The sequence below is a fragment of the Parasteatoda tepidariorum genome, chromosome 10 (genome assembly GCF_043381705.1).
Source record: "Parasteatoda tepidariorum isolate YZ-2023 chromosome 10, CAS_Ptep_4.0, whole genome shotgun sequence".
Taxonomy (NCBI): domain Eukaryota; kingdom Metazoa; phylum Arthropoda; class Arachnida; order Araneae; family Theridiidae; genus Parasteatoda; species Parasteatoda tepidariorum.
The window spans coordinates 1,982,081-1,997,272 of NC_092213.1; the positions used below are offsets into that span (position 1 = coordinate 1,982,081).

General features: G+C 33.0%; 2 protein-coding genes and 1 long non-coding RNA gene across 3 annotated transcripts in view; 1 reads left to right on the top strand and 2 right to left on the bottom strand.

Annotated features, from left to right (window-relative positions):
- LOC107456874 (peroxidase) overlaps positions 1-8,494 on the bottom strand; it is a gene marked incomplete in the record, with an annotated part of 38,203 nt that extends 29,709 nt beyond the window's left edge. Inside the window, 3 exon segments of the mRNA XM_043047285.2 lie at positions 5,707-5,827; positions 7,317-7,366; positions 8,294-8,494. Coding sequence (XP_042903219.2) covers positions 5,707-5,827; positions 7,317-7,366; positions 8,294-8,316 — 194 coding nt within the window.
- A 2,377-nt stretch (positions 8,495-10,871) lies between these two features.
- LOC139426667 (uncharacterized) lies at positions 10,872-11,672 on the top strand. The gene is made up of 3 exons (XR_011637899.1): positions 10,872-10,978; positions 11,063-11,133; positions 11,431-11,672. It is a non-coding gene; the product is annotated as an uncharacterized lncRNA (long non-coding RNA).
- Positions 11,673-12,125: 453 nt separating this feature from the next.
- LOC107451827 (peroxidase) overlaps positions 12,126-15,192 on the bottom strand; it is a 43,226-nt gene continuing 40,159 nt past the window's right edge. Inside the window, exon 13 of the mRNA XM_071186482.1 lies at positions 12,126-12,342. Within this exon, the coding sequence (XP_071042583.1) occupies positions 12,282-12,342 (61 nt within the window). The 3' untranslated portion in view covers positions 12,126-12,281. The remainder of the gene's footprint in view (positions 12,343-15,192) is intronic.

Below are 15,192 nucleotides of genomic sequence, written 5' to 3' on the forward strand. Positions count from 1 at the left end.
TGTTTTCTGTCTTCAGCGTTGATTTCAAAGGATCACACTAGCATATATGCATCGATGTAAATACATGCATTCTTTATAAACTCGTACATTCAGAAAATAAATAAAGTAGCCCAATAAAATCATTTTGAAAAAATTCGGTACATTTCCGAGCGAAACTAATTCCAAATTTGAATTCCTAAACCCGAATGAGGTGAAATCAAGTATTTGAATAAATGCAACGAAAAATTTGCTCCCCGGTATAATTTTAAAATACCACTTTTGACGTACGGATGGCAACCGTAGATTGTTAATTATCGAGCAACTAAAAGGTGAAAGATTGTTGTCATCTCGCAAGTTGCTAAACTTCGGTTGTTTACTTTTGCAAAAGGCACGTATGTTCCAGAGATGTGTAAAGATAACAGTATTCGCATTAATAATTTTATAATATTATGATTTTAATATTTATCTGTTTCTGCTTATTAACCCTAATTCGAATCTGTTTTGATTTTCTTTATGTGCGGTGTGTATATTTAATTTAGAAACTAATTTTGTTTTAGAAATTGTTGAGTGAACGCATTCCTTATTTAGTTGTTACTGTAATTTATACCCTAAAATAACTTTATTATTGATTTTAAACAAGCATTTTATCTTCTTGTCATTGCAAGTTTTCGTTACCGAACACTAAAAAGGTAGCAACAGAGTACACTAACAGAGGTGGTATTTAGATTGCATCAATTCCTTCCCATGTGGGTATTTATGGGAATGAGATTGCTAATCGGCTAGCCAAGGAAGAGAGTGAACTTGCTACTCCCCCTTCCTCTAAATTACTAGTGTCTGAGGTTCACACCCTGAAGTTAGCTAGGGTAAATTCAGCGTGGAAGCACCCGCCAGATCATGATTGGCATGCCGCCAAATGCCCCAAGTTATCCCTGCAGTGCACTTGTCTCTTTTGGATTGCATTGGTGCCTCTGTGAGGCAACTGATGGAGAGACTGTCTATGACTTGCTGATGCGACATGATCTTCTGGACTGGAGAGAGAGAGAGAGAGAGAGAGAGAGAGAGAGAGAGAGAGAGATACGAAAACATTTCTTTACTAACTGCATGTAAAAAATTTTTCATTTAGCAGTCAATGTTTTAGAAGATTTTACATTGCAAATCTGTTTGAAAGATACTTCTTGAAGCATTTAGAGGAGGTGTTCTTTTTCATTCATCCACAGATAGAAATTTTGATCTGAACCAGAGAATGATCAATTTCCAGTACAGCACACCCAGATGTATAATTTGTTATGGGAACACGGTTGACTTTGCGTCCCGATAGATTTAACGTGCACCAGTCACCGTTTACTATACGGGGAGTCTTCGGTTGGCTGGATTCGAACTCCCGTTCTTACGAACATGAGTCCAGCACCCTTCCAATCAGACTATCACGGTCCACTTCGACAGTTAAAAATATTATATAACTTATATAAATATATCAATTTTATAGAATAATTTCAAAATTACTGGTATATATGTCAGAAAGAATTTATTAACTTTTTATGCTCATTTCGGTCGATTCTGATTTTGCATATGTTAAAAAGAACATCATTTCTAACAATTTCAAGCATGATTTTTCACACTATGGCAACAGTTTTGCCAAACAAAATCATCCAAAACATTTACTTCCGAAAGAGAGATGGGTTACATAAAAGTTTTCCTTACCCCTATAAATCAAAATATTTTACAGTGTGTAGAAAATTTATCTAGATATTATTTCAGTACTAAAAACAATTTTTAAATAGGATAAAGGTTTCAAATAAAAAAAAGACGTCAAATCATTAACAAAATAGAATAGAATAAAAATGGATTAAAAAATATTTTATTATAATTTTAAAGGAATTTTTTTCTTTTTTCTTAGATACACAAATAACTTTTTCGCATCTAGAAAAATTTCGTTCGGCCTAAATTTGTACAGTAGAGAGCAAAATTTTTGAGACCATATATTTTTTTGTCCTAACTTATCCTGTAAGCAAAATTTCTTAAGAACCATTATTTTAAACCTCAGAGAATGCGTGATAGTTGTACTTTTTGATTGTTGTTGTCGTGTCTATGCATACAGTGCTAGTGCAAAGATTAGAGTCCTCCAAAAGTCTTGATAACAAGATTTGCAAGTTCTGGAGCCTGATGGCCATGGAGAATTTCGATCGGGGTGCTCCAAGTTGAAAGAGGGGGCCGACAATGACCTGGCAGTCAAAAACATGGTCTGGAGTTAGTTGCAAATGAGGACAGTACTTGCAGATGGGATAGGATTTTTTATTGGTGCGTGATATCTACCACATACCTTTGAAATGTCCAGTACGTAAACTAGCTATTGCAGAGAAGAGGTTTCTAGGGCAGTTTAGATCCGGGATTGTTGCTTTGCTAAAAAGCTGGTTGTATATCCTTCGCCTGGCGACAGTATTCGCATCTGCACAGGTGACTGCTCGAGGTTGATCTTCGCGTGCTTCCTTTGCAAGGGCATCTACGCATTCATTCCCCTCGATTCCAACATGAGCTGGGATCCACTGGAGAGTGCAACGGATATTTAGTAAACGGAGAAAGGTATTAATTTCTTGCGTTATTGATGTCTTACCGTTATGTATGGCTTCGAGTGCTGAGTCTGAGAAAATCACAATTTCTTTCATTGGGTCTTTTAGAGAATGGGAGCGACAATGGACAAGAGCCTCTTTTATAGCAATTAATTCGCTAGTGAAGTTCGAAGCAATTTGGCCAGTGGGTATTTTGAGTTTGACGTCATTTCCTGAGGGGTAAGTGATGGAGATATCAGCACCACCTCAGTCAATATCTATTAAAGTCAATATCAGAGAAACCATCTGTGTAGACTATTATGCTGTTTTCCCTAGAAAGTGAATGAACAGTGTCTTCACCTTTTTGTAATAGTACTCGGGTTGGTTCATTCTTTGAGCATGGTTCTAGACGGCCTGTCTCCGTCAAATTGCAGCGTTGATGATCTCTGAAGCCTTGACCTACCTGTTAAAGTATCAAAAACTCTGCGAGCAATATGATCTCTATTGTGGCTTCTGACTTTGTTGGTGAATTTTAGAGTGACGAGTTTCCGTCTGTTTTAAAGGGAAACAAGACCGCTTTCAAGTTCGACCTTGATGTTGTTAGTGGAGAACACTGCACCAATGATGATTTTTGATGCTCTATGTTGGACTGAGTCCAAAGTGTCTTTAACAAATTTAGCCGCATGTGCCGAAATGGGGGAGCAATACTCAAGTACTGGCCTGATGACGGTGCAGTAAGTATTTTTTAATGTTGATGATCTCGAGCCCCAGTTTGTGCCACAAAGTTTTCGGTGGACGTTTAATTTCTTTGGACCGTTATTTGCCGTGATTTTAATATGTTTAGTATATCTCAGTTCTGGGTCTAGGAACACTCCCAGATATTTAGGATTTTCAATGCGTTTTTTGATTGCAAGGAATATTGTGCAAGTTTTGAACTCTTAAAATTTTTTTCCATTCCTAGTGGAAAATTTCCAAGATCAACATCATTTCTTTGAAAGTGAAATGCAAGTATATTTTACGGGGTTTATCTAAATAAAGCTACAACACCCCAAAGTTTTGTTTTGCTTTATTAGTAGTACATCGACCCCTAGTTATGGACAAATTCTCTTTTTCATTGCTTATTTTTCAGAGTTAAGTAAGCGAAAAATTCTGTTTTAGGCGTTTTGTGCCTTAAAAATCTTGGCTACACCACAGCATCATACTTTTTTAAACTTTCTTTTGAAGTCCATTATTAGGACAAGTTGTGTAACCCAGCATTTTCCTGGGCTATTGATGCTTTTACTAGATATAGCCATTCAAACTGTAAAACCTGCATTGTTTTATTTAGCTTATTTCAAAACAGAATCGTCATTTTTAAAAAAAATTAACTGTATCATCTTGTTTGTAAATGTATCTATTTAATACGCGGAAAAGGAAAATCAATGACGTCCCATTTTCATGAAAAAATAACCAAAATTGCATATAAATGCTATATATTAGAAATCCTTCCCTCTTCATTTTTCAGAGAGTGAAGATGTATCTTCCACTTTCAAATAAGCTAAAGTACATTTTATAAGAACTGTAATTGAAAGATAGAACTATGTAAGGAAAAACACTAAGGCGGTAACGCCATGAAAAATCAGAAAAAAACATGTTTTTTTGTAATTTATTTGTATAAAGTACTGTTAGTAATGAAGAATAAAATATTTAAAGGGTATAACTCTGTTATTTATAGCTTATTTTTTGCTCATTTCTTCCTGTCATTTAGTCACAGCTTTCAAATCAAGTTTAGGATATTTAATGGAGCAGGGGAAGTTTTCTCACACAAGATTTCTTCCCTCTTTCCCCATCTTCTGCCAGTGTTAAAATCTTACTGCTTTTTGTTCGAATGTAATGCACTTTGCCTTCACATCACTATTTCTCAGAATATTACACGTTATCAAAAAAAAGGAACAAAAAAAAAGAGAAAAAAAAGGAAAATAATGAACTTCATGAAGCTCCAAAATTATCGACTGTTTTTTTTTAATTTGATCTTGGCGTGGCGATTTTTTTTAATGCATCTGTTAGTCAGATTTTTCAAGACTCTTATAACTTTTTATTTGTGATTTTGGTGCTTAAATTGATATAGTTAAAAAGTGTGTGGACATGATATATCTAGAACAATAACCATTTTCCTAGTGGGTAAAATATTTCTTAACTTGTATTTCAAGGAAAACTTCAATTAAATGCAAAAAATTAACACTTCAATATAAGAGCATTAGGGGGACCGCAATCGAGGTGATTTGGATCACCGCAACTGGCTCGGTNAATTTGATCTCGGCGTGGCGATTTTTTTTAATGCATCTGTTAGTCAGATTTTTCAAGACTCTTAGAACTTTTTATTTGTGATTTTGGTGTTTAAATTGATATAGTTAAAAAGTGTGTGGACATGATATATCTAGAACAATAACCATTTTCCTAGTGGGTAAAATATTTCTTAACTTGTATTTCAAGGAAAACTTCAATTAAATGCAAAAAATTAACACTTCAATATAAGAGCATTAGGGGGACCGCAATCGAGGTGATTTGGATCACCGCAACTGGCTCGGTGACGTCAGGGAGTCACCACTAATGAGGAGCTAGTCACCGAAGTGAGCGGATCGGTAACGGATTTGGATAGTGAGCAATATTTGGCAAGGCACTGGTGATTTTCCTTGTTCGCCATTATACTTATAGCGTCTGGCAATCTAAAGCTTGTTTACTTCTATAGTTTTCTTGTGTTTATTGCGTTTTCTTTTTTCATTTAATTCTTTGCTTACGGTATACCATATTGTACCAGCCTTATCCAAAAGGTTCATTTATCTTCTTTTATTCAAATCTATAAAAGATAGTTTTAGAGAAAAAAAAATTCAACTTCCGAATCAGAAATAATAATTAAACATTACAGAAGTGAATTTTGTTTTATTAATTTTAAATGTTACAAAACAATATGATAAGTTGCAGCTTTCGAAAATTTTTGTCAGTTGAAGTAAATTCGCTGGACTAACTGCTAAAACGCAAGCGTTACCCATTTAAACTTTATGAAAACAACTAAAAACGTCTTCACGCTTGATGAAGCCATAGATAGTTTAGTATTTGACGTTTGTGCGATTTGCGCTTATATTTTTAACTGGTAATCGAATGTGGCTGCAGTTAAAAGTTGCTCATAAAGCTTTGTACTTACATGTTTGATTCATCAGCAATATCTTCTAGACGAATTTGTAATTTTGCATAATATTCAATTTCAGGCATTGTTGTCTGTAACTTATGAACTAAATTACCAGGTGCTACAACTTTTTCTCCATCTGGAATTATATTTTAAATGATTAATGCGCTGCGTTAAATAAGAAGCAGAACGGTGGACGAAAAAAACAATTGAAAAATGCTGAATGACGGATTTATATGTACAAAGATGAATGTTTGAAGGATGCCCAGTGAAGTGCTTCGAAGGGGGATGACCATTGTACTTATAGTTGTATGTTAGGTGTACTAACTACCAAAGCACCTATTTAATCACAATAAATAAAGCATCCCTGCTGTCAATAGAATTTGGCGAATATTTATGGAAACGGAAGGGATAATGAATAAGACCTCTTTCTGCTTCAGAACCTCTCCATGATTCTCCGAATCGTTTCATTTCTTCTGAGGGGTATAAGAAATTAGTTTTTTTTGTTCCTATAATTCGAAGTTTTTAGTTTATTTGCTAGTGACTACAACTACTGGCATATTTTCTCTCCCCCAAACGCTCCTATAAATAACAAAAATATTTTGCCTAAAATTGTGTTAGAAGATGGCAAAGCTTTTTTTAAGCAAATAATTTATAAGCTTTCTTGCGAGAGCACCTAAAACCTTTCACGCAATTCTTGCTTAATTTGTTGCGAAATATTTTTTATCATTTACACGTGTTTGGAGGGAAAATAATGCGCAGAGAAAAAAAATCTCTCTATGTTAAAATATCATAATCTTTAGTTCTTCACCGAGAAATTACAATGGAATGAACAGAAGGATAAAGAATTTAACATTCGAGAATTATTGACTATTTAAAAATATAGTAAAAAATGCCATGTGAGTTAATCTACTTCCCGCTCGAATTCAACTATTGAAATGCAATTAGATTTATTTATGAATTTAACTAGACTTTTTTTTTTTTAAATTCCAATTTGTTTGAAAATTATTACAATGAATATGCTTTTCACTAGAATTTTCCCTTTGTATTAGATATTGCCTGTTCCATTGATCGTTAGACTTTGACCAGCCATTGCCGGGATCGAACCCTGGTTCACTTCATTGGAAACCGAACGCTCTATCCCCTGAGCCATCGCGGCTCCCTCGCTTGAATTGTAAAAGTCTCGTTAATAAATTTAATTATTTCTTTTAACATATTGAGTCATATAATTTGCATTCTCTAGATTCAAGTACGGAAATATTGACTTTTCAGGGGAAAAAAACAATGGTGAATGAAAGCTTGGGCTGGTGAGCGGAGCTACTTTATAAGTTTTAAAAAACAAATTTGCGATGATAAACAGAAGAAGAAAAAAAAACGATCCTTTCATTTCGGCGTTTGCGGCAAAGCGCTACTAACCGATTCATCGATTCTGTCGTATTCTAGGAGGTCCTAAATATCTTTGAAGTTGTAGTATGTACGATCCTTTCAAACGAATTTTTAGTATATTAGTAATAATGGAGCAATAAAAAAGTGGTACAAAAGTACCGATGTGTATTTACTTGACCTCCTTTAGAGGACATTTTTATCTAAAAACAACATTTATCAGAGTATAAAGAGAAAAATAATACCTGTAATGAATAAGATTAATGATGAGATCAACGTAGCAATCCGACAGAAACTGAAATAATAAAGCAAGGTTTCTGTTATAGCATCAAGAATAACCAACAACGTTACAATCTTTAAATGAAATTAAGGAAAAAAATTTCTGAATTTGTACTCTGTTCCGACAGGTTCACCACCACATGCTAGCAATCTATGTATAATAATTTCGAACTTTCAGAATAAATTATCAGACATGAAAGACTTGCTTTGCATGGAATACTGTCTTCAAGTAACTCTCCTCATCCCAGAGAGTCGGGGACCACCCTCTAACATTATACCCAAATTACCCAGTCAGAACGACAACTTTAACTTCATTGGTGCAGAGTGCTCAGTTCGTCTAGGGCAGTGGGGATAGTTATCCGAAATGCTTAGAGAGAACACAGTCGCTTAAGAAAAAAGCGGTTATCGGACTCAAATTCTTATTATTATCAATAAAATCGATATCTAACAACTTATTGAACTCGCAAGTTGAACAATCTTTGGCACTTTTAAAAAAGGATGCATTGAGTTTAAAAAGGCACTCGTCTATTTTGAGGTCATTATAAGGGGTGTTATTTCTGACAAACCAGGGAACCCCAGTGATTCGTCTTAGGATTTTGTGTTAGAAGACCCTGAGTCTCTTTCTTTGTGCATTTGTAAGCGTCCTCCAGGCCGGGGATGCATAGCGGAGGATCGGTCTGATGCACATAGGATAAATGTGCCTTTTCGTGATTAATATTTTATCTCGATCAAAAAGCATTCGATTGCAAATTTTTTTAACTTAAAGTGGTAGCTAACAATGGGAAATATCCACTTTCTTCATGTAGGCAGTTTTTTCTTCACTACAAAGTGTTGAATATACGAATTATCAACGGGTAATGAGTTCATTAAATAAAAGCATTCATATATAACGAAACATTAAGAAATATACATTGAAATGAAACATTAAAAAATAGTCACATACCTTACACATGAGAAACGCATCATATTCAACTGTTTTGTCCAAATGATACCTTTAACAGAAAACTATGAATCCTTCTGATTTCAAAACAGTTTCAAATTAAATGCTGTCGTGAGCATTTAAACAGTACAATGCAAACTTTAGCACTGAATTAAAATGCACGCGTCATTTGGTGCACTTTCCTTCGAAATAAAATTAATGATCTAAATAAGAGTCGTGAATAATTACAGTCGTGATGCTCATTACATACAGTATTTCATTGTTTCTTTTAACGCTCCTCAAAATAGAATTTTATGATGTGCAACGTTCTACTAAAATGAAATGTGTAAAATAAACCTGATTTAAGTAATTTAGAAATTTTACTATTTTATGAAACTTTAAAAGGTTAAGAAAAATTTCAATAGGTATTTTTTTCAGAGTATGCAGCCTCTGGAGTTAGGGAAAGCTCATTTCGCGGTCTCTTTTTTGGTTTGGAAAAAGTTTTCGTAAATTCTATGCACATTAAATTGAAACTTACTAATGCTACGCTACAAATATTGTTTCCAAAAATGGCACAGAATCTTTTATGACATACAGGCATTTGTTTCAATCTACGAGGTTTAATCTGAAATGGAAGTACCATTTCGTTACGGAGCTCAGCAATTACTTGTGCATGGGTGAAAGTAAAACGGAAAGCAATGAATTTTTTGTCAAGTTTCTGGCATAATTTAGCAAATAAGCTAAATATTTGAATTTCAAATAGTGTAATCATAAATTTCTAAAAAGTAAGTTCTAAACTGTATAACACATATCATATCTTCGATTTCCTCTGATGCTTATATTGTAGAAGCCTGAAATAGAAGCCTGCTCCAACGTTTCTTTATTAGTACGACTATTCGTATGATTTAGCAAATTTTCTTTCAAGAAATTAAAAACCAAAAAAACAAAGACGATTATCCGAAACACAACGATTTTTCAGTCATTTTGGGGTCCTCTAAAGTTTATTTTAAAATTCGGAGTGGAAGCTCTAGCTTTTCGGTAATCAGCTCCTGAGAGTATGGAAATATTCTAAGCTAAAGTTTTGTTAGTAATATTAGCAATTTTCATATCATGTGAAAGAGTACATTTTAAGTACAGTTGAACCAATGGACGTTTATAGTTTAAAACATTCGAGATTTTTTTTTACCAGTGTTTGTTAAATAACCGTATTAAGGGTCGTGTTATTTACTAATAATCGGCCAGGGTTATTAAGTTAACGTATTTGATATACTCTCGATATCTCACAGTTGAAAAGACGCTAAAAAAATTTCGAGATGGTGAATTTTCGAGATAACAAGTTCAGAAACAAACATGTTCTAAAAAGTAAAAAAAAAAATGCGTTCTAAAATTTATTTTAAGCAGTAGAGTCACGTAAACAATCTTCATAGAATTAATATGGAAAAGGTTTCTTTTTTCTTAAAATGACTCCTGAGTTTCGTCCGCTCAGGCTAGTGTATTAGGGTAGATTTTTTTGCCACTCTTTCAAGCGCACCCTATTAGGTTCCCACAACAGGTAGTACAGAGAATGAAAGAACATGCACGCTTTGTCCGGGATTCAAACACAAGACCCCTACACAGTCCGGCTAGTATAGGTTATGAATATTATAAAGGATAGAAGTGTTTCCGTGAACAAATGTTTTGGTAAAATTTTGAAAATCATGCCTAAATGGCTCCCGTTTTAACTAAGCAAAATTTGGATTCCTCAAAAAGAGCGTACGAAGTTTAAAGCTCATTTCCTCATAACCACTTTAATTAATATAAATTACATTTTAATATTACTAATGCAATCCTAGATAAAAAAAATTGCTTACATTAAAGGCAGAAGAAAGATTGGTCACACAAAGAAATATCAAAATTAGAAAAAATATTATTATGAAAAATGGTTCACTTTTTTAAATAATTTTACTCTCAGCACATTACCTTTTCAGTCAAATATTTACTTTCTCTCAGAACGCAATGTTTACTTCCTGATGGCTGAATGGATAATCTTTCACAATTTCTTTAAATAAACTGCGTAAAAGATACTAGGAGAGTTTTGAAAAATTAATTTTATTACTCATTTTTAAATACACACACACAAAGATATATATAGATCGAGATTGGTTTTATAATTTTTTAAGGAAAATAACTTTTACCAACATAATTTTACGCTTGTATTTAGTTTATTTTAATGATTACTTTTAACTTAACTAAAACTGAAATTTTGAACTGTGTTTAAAATCGAAAATTTAGTTATTACTTTAATAAATTGCTAATAGTCGTTGTACAAAATTAAGTTATATTTTAGTGCGTTTCAGATAGTGGTACGAATTATTTTTTTTAGAATTGCAAACCGTAAATACTACGTAAATTTTATTGCGAAAGATAACTTAAGCAAATATATAATAAAATGCATTTCAGACTTTTTCAAATTTTCCAATCCTTTTCAAATTTTAAATGTATGTTATGATGAACTCTAATGCATAAATAAGTAAATTTTCACACAACCAATGAAATTCTTTTTTCGCGATGCCTAGGCAATAAACAACTGAAATTTCAAGCTACTGAGGACTCATAAGCATGAAAGAGTAAACATCCAATATGATTTTCAAATTTTAAGTGTAAATTATTTCAATTCAGATATGTCTTTTTAATCACCATAAATCAAGTTTTTAGCTATGTATTTTAACGGTGAGACATTTTAACTCATTCTACAATTTTATTTCTGTATCATCTTTAAATTATTAAATTGACTATTTGTAATTTTACTTTCAGAATGGCTCCTTTATTGTGTCGTAAGTCATTGAAAGACGATTTTGCACTCCGAATACTTTATGTCGTTTGAAGTAATGTAAATTCTTAGTTATTTCAAATACATAGTACAATATTTCTGTATAATATTTAAAATTTATAAAATAATGTTGTTAATTAAAATTTTAAGTTTTAAAGTGGTGACTTTTGATGTCACCGTCAGTGGAGCGCAAAATATTAATGAAATTTAAATTTAAAAAATGATAATCGTTATTTGACCTATTTCATTGATTTTTATGTATTTCGTGACCGACTAGGACCCATTTTGTTTCAGAGATCCATAAAAATAGTGCCAAACAATTATTGACGCCTGTGTTATTTAATTCATATAGGTATTGTGGAAAAAGGTATAGATGTCCAATAGATACTGTATTATAGGCACTATTTATGCAAAGCTGGTCTGAACTATAGTGGTATCAAATGACTCAGATGACGATGGGATCCGAAAGAAAGGCAGTTACAGTTTTTAAGTTTGGGAGTGAGCAGAGGGTGAAACTATAGGAATTTATTTTCTTCACAGTGTCATTTACTTTTATTGTAAAATTACAAAATAAATTGCAATTAAAGTAACAAATTTCTTCCAGTTAATTTAATTTTGGTCAAATAAGAATAAAAAAAATTTCTTAACTTACTTTTCTATTGGAAGAAAACGTATTTTTCTCGTTGTGTTTCTCTTTATGCTTCTAAAGTATTTTTTGTTTGCTTATATTTCGTGCCACTGGGAAAGAGATGATACTTCAATCAATTTACCACAGTATTTTGTAATGACAGTTCTTCATTTAGATTATAGATTCTTTGTAAATAGTGTCAAATATAAGCATTAGAGTAATGTAAACTAACATTTAAAAGATAAAATAAAACGATGTCATAGTCTGAAGAAACATTATCGACATAAATCTGAGGAAAAAGTGATTAAAACCATTAAAAAATATTCTGATATATGGAAATGAAACTCGTTCGAATTGTTGACTTTCTCTTTTTTTTTGTATTGTGTAAATTTTTTTTGGTTGAATTTTTTTACAAGCAATCTAAAAAAATTAATTTAATTACAAAAATTTTGATTATAGAATATATTGCATATAAAATTTCACCAATGATAACATTTATTTTAAATGGAATATGAATCGTTTAAATAGAATCCTTTAAATTTGGATGTTCATTTTGGTCCAGAAATTCACACTTTTTAATCTTTCCAAGCCATGAAATCCATTCGAGAGAATGATCTGCACAACACCAGAGGATTGCTGAAAATAATTTAATACATTTCATTTAAATTGAATACATTTCTAGTATCCCATATTTAAACTTAATAAATTACTGGTATCTACGCAATTAAAAGGAGAAACGTCATTCTTTTTTGTTAAAAAAGAACAAAATTAGTACGCCTGTATGCAAATTAGGTGGGAGATGATAAAGCTCTTCGCTGACACCTCTGCAACGCAGTGGCCTGTAATGTCGTCATGCTGTGATCGTGTTTGTATAGAGGTACCTCATTTGATATCGGTTTTTTTAACATTGTCGAGAAGGATCACTAGGGTTGAAATGCTCTGGGCAGGTATCTTGGCCGACTGGCATACCGACTTTCCTGTGTTCGGCAGAGGAACTCTGACAGGTACGAGATTCTTGCACCCTATTTAAGACCGGGGAGCAATGGATGAAATGTCATCATTATGGATGAAAACGCCTGTTCACATAGGGCTCAGTGTGTGGACGAATACCTCCAATGGGAGGATATTCAACGATTGGTGAGGCCTGCGATGTCCGCTGACTTTAATTCCACCGAACACGTATGGGACACTCAATTGCAGCCCGAAGACTACCTCCATCGAACTCATGGATGCCTTGTTGTAAGAGTGGGTGCCTCAGACAAATGATCCTGATAACTGTATGGCCATCACCGATGCCAGAATTGTGCGGCAATACATCCTATTATTTTACAACCCTCGTTGAACAGCTGGCCCATTATTTGGGTTCTAATGTTCAACTCCGTAGCCTTGTAATCTTGAACCCAATCCAGAAGACAAGGGAACTCCTGAATCAAGTATTGAGAGAAATTTGCCTTCGTGGAGATCTTTTTGATGGAACTAACCCGCATTTGCATTACATGGAGAGGAAGACCACGAAAACTTCCCACGGCTAACCTGACGGCAAGGGGACTCTAACCCATGATCCGTCTACCACTGAGGATATTTCACGTCGGCACTGTGGTCGGCGCAAGCCGGATGCGGAATTCCTATCGACCAGCCATCACCGGGATCGAATCCCGGTTCACCTCATTGGAAGGCGCGAATCCCTGAGCGATCGCGGCTCAATACATCCTATTAGACATGTTTTTCTCTAACTAACAGAGTATCGGTCAGCTGCTGTTCTGGGCAAGTGACTGTCTGTCAAGTGACTGAAAAATCTGTACGTTTAATTGTTTTTTTTTCAGTGTAATTTCAGTTTTCACCTATCGAGTTCTAATTAATTAAATTTAATAAATGACTAACATTTAATTTATGATTAAGATTAAATTGAATAAATTACTAGCATATGATTTATAAGTACATCATATAATATACTAGCAAACCAACACATTATAATAACTAGTGCAGCAATAAAATACTAAAATGTTATTAAATAAATGAATAGCATTATATTTACAAGCAACTATTAATTTATACTGAATAATTGTCATTCTATAAGCATTTAATTTATAAGCATAATATTTATTAACTTAAATTCAGAGATATATGGGAGAGAATATACTTCATAAATACAGTATTCATTCATTTTCGTTGAATAAATGACTCATTTAAAATTTCTATTTCGTAAGTTCCGATATTATTAATTAAAAAAAATTTAAAAAATATTCGAATATTGTTAAAGCGAGCCTTGAAAATGTGTTCCTTGAAGTGTTCTGTAAGATTATCCTCGTGTGTGTGTTGGTGTATAGCTTCGTGTGTGTATAGCTTCATTTGTGTTGTTGACAGTAAATTGAAAAGTTCTTCTCTTTCAATGTCATAATTTAANTTTATTTCAAAATGATTTAAAAAACACTATTTATAAGTAGATTTTAATGGTTTAAAGAAGTTTAGTTAATTGTGCAAAAATGGTTACAGAAGCTTATTTTAAAGTTAAAACACGCAAAACAAATTTTCTTTGAATATTCCCAAATTATTTTTCTAGTCAAAAGCAGGAAGTAAATTTTAAACAGTCACATTTCTCTCTGGTTTAATACATTCAAAATTCCATCAAAATTAGGTGTTTTCACTGAATTTAAGATAGAATTCTTGTTCATTTTTTTTTTGCATTTCCTTCATTGTTTGTCTTTTTTTAAATGTTGTAGGAAAAAAATTAATTAATTTGCCTGAATATAAATGAACACAATTACAAGGGGGAATAATTGACTTTCAATTTTTTTCTGATGTAATTCAGAATATTCGAGACAATTAACTCGAAATAAGAAAAAACACATATCTCGTATTAAAGTCATTATCAATTTACCGCCGATATAAACTTTAACGTTTGTTTCGTTCTCTCTACTTTTATTAATAAAAAAAATATATATTGGACATCCATTTAATAAAAATGAATGTTTCTTTTTATCTTTTAGGTTAAGAGCGATCGTAGCTTCAGCTCTAAGAGCGGAGTGAACTAGCCCTTGTATTCTCTTTAGCCCTGGAACTGATGAAGCAAGATCGTCATGTGATATATCGTGAGATAGAGGCGTCTTTGGACATTAGTATGACTAGCATCAGTAAAATATTACATGAACGTGAATATTACATGGAGAATATTTTGAAAAACAATAAAACCAATTTCGATCCTACATATTTGTTTTTTCATTATTAGGCCAGAAATATAAACAGCAACCCTCGTAGAGTACCTTACCCCATGGGTTTTCTTCTTCCAAGTTTAAAATGTTTTGGGAAGGATAAATTAGCGAACTGAACTGTATTAACAAGTTGAATGCCACGCTAATTTCACATGGCTTGCCCGTCTGGCCGAAAGGTAAATAATTACAAACTAAATTTGCAAATATTAGACAGATTTTGCTAGTATTTTTAAAAGGTTTAGCATAATATATCTGCTAGTCCTAGTGTTTAGATTTT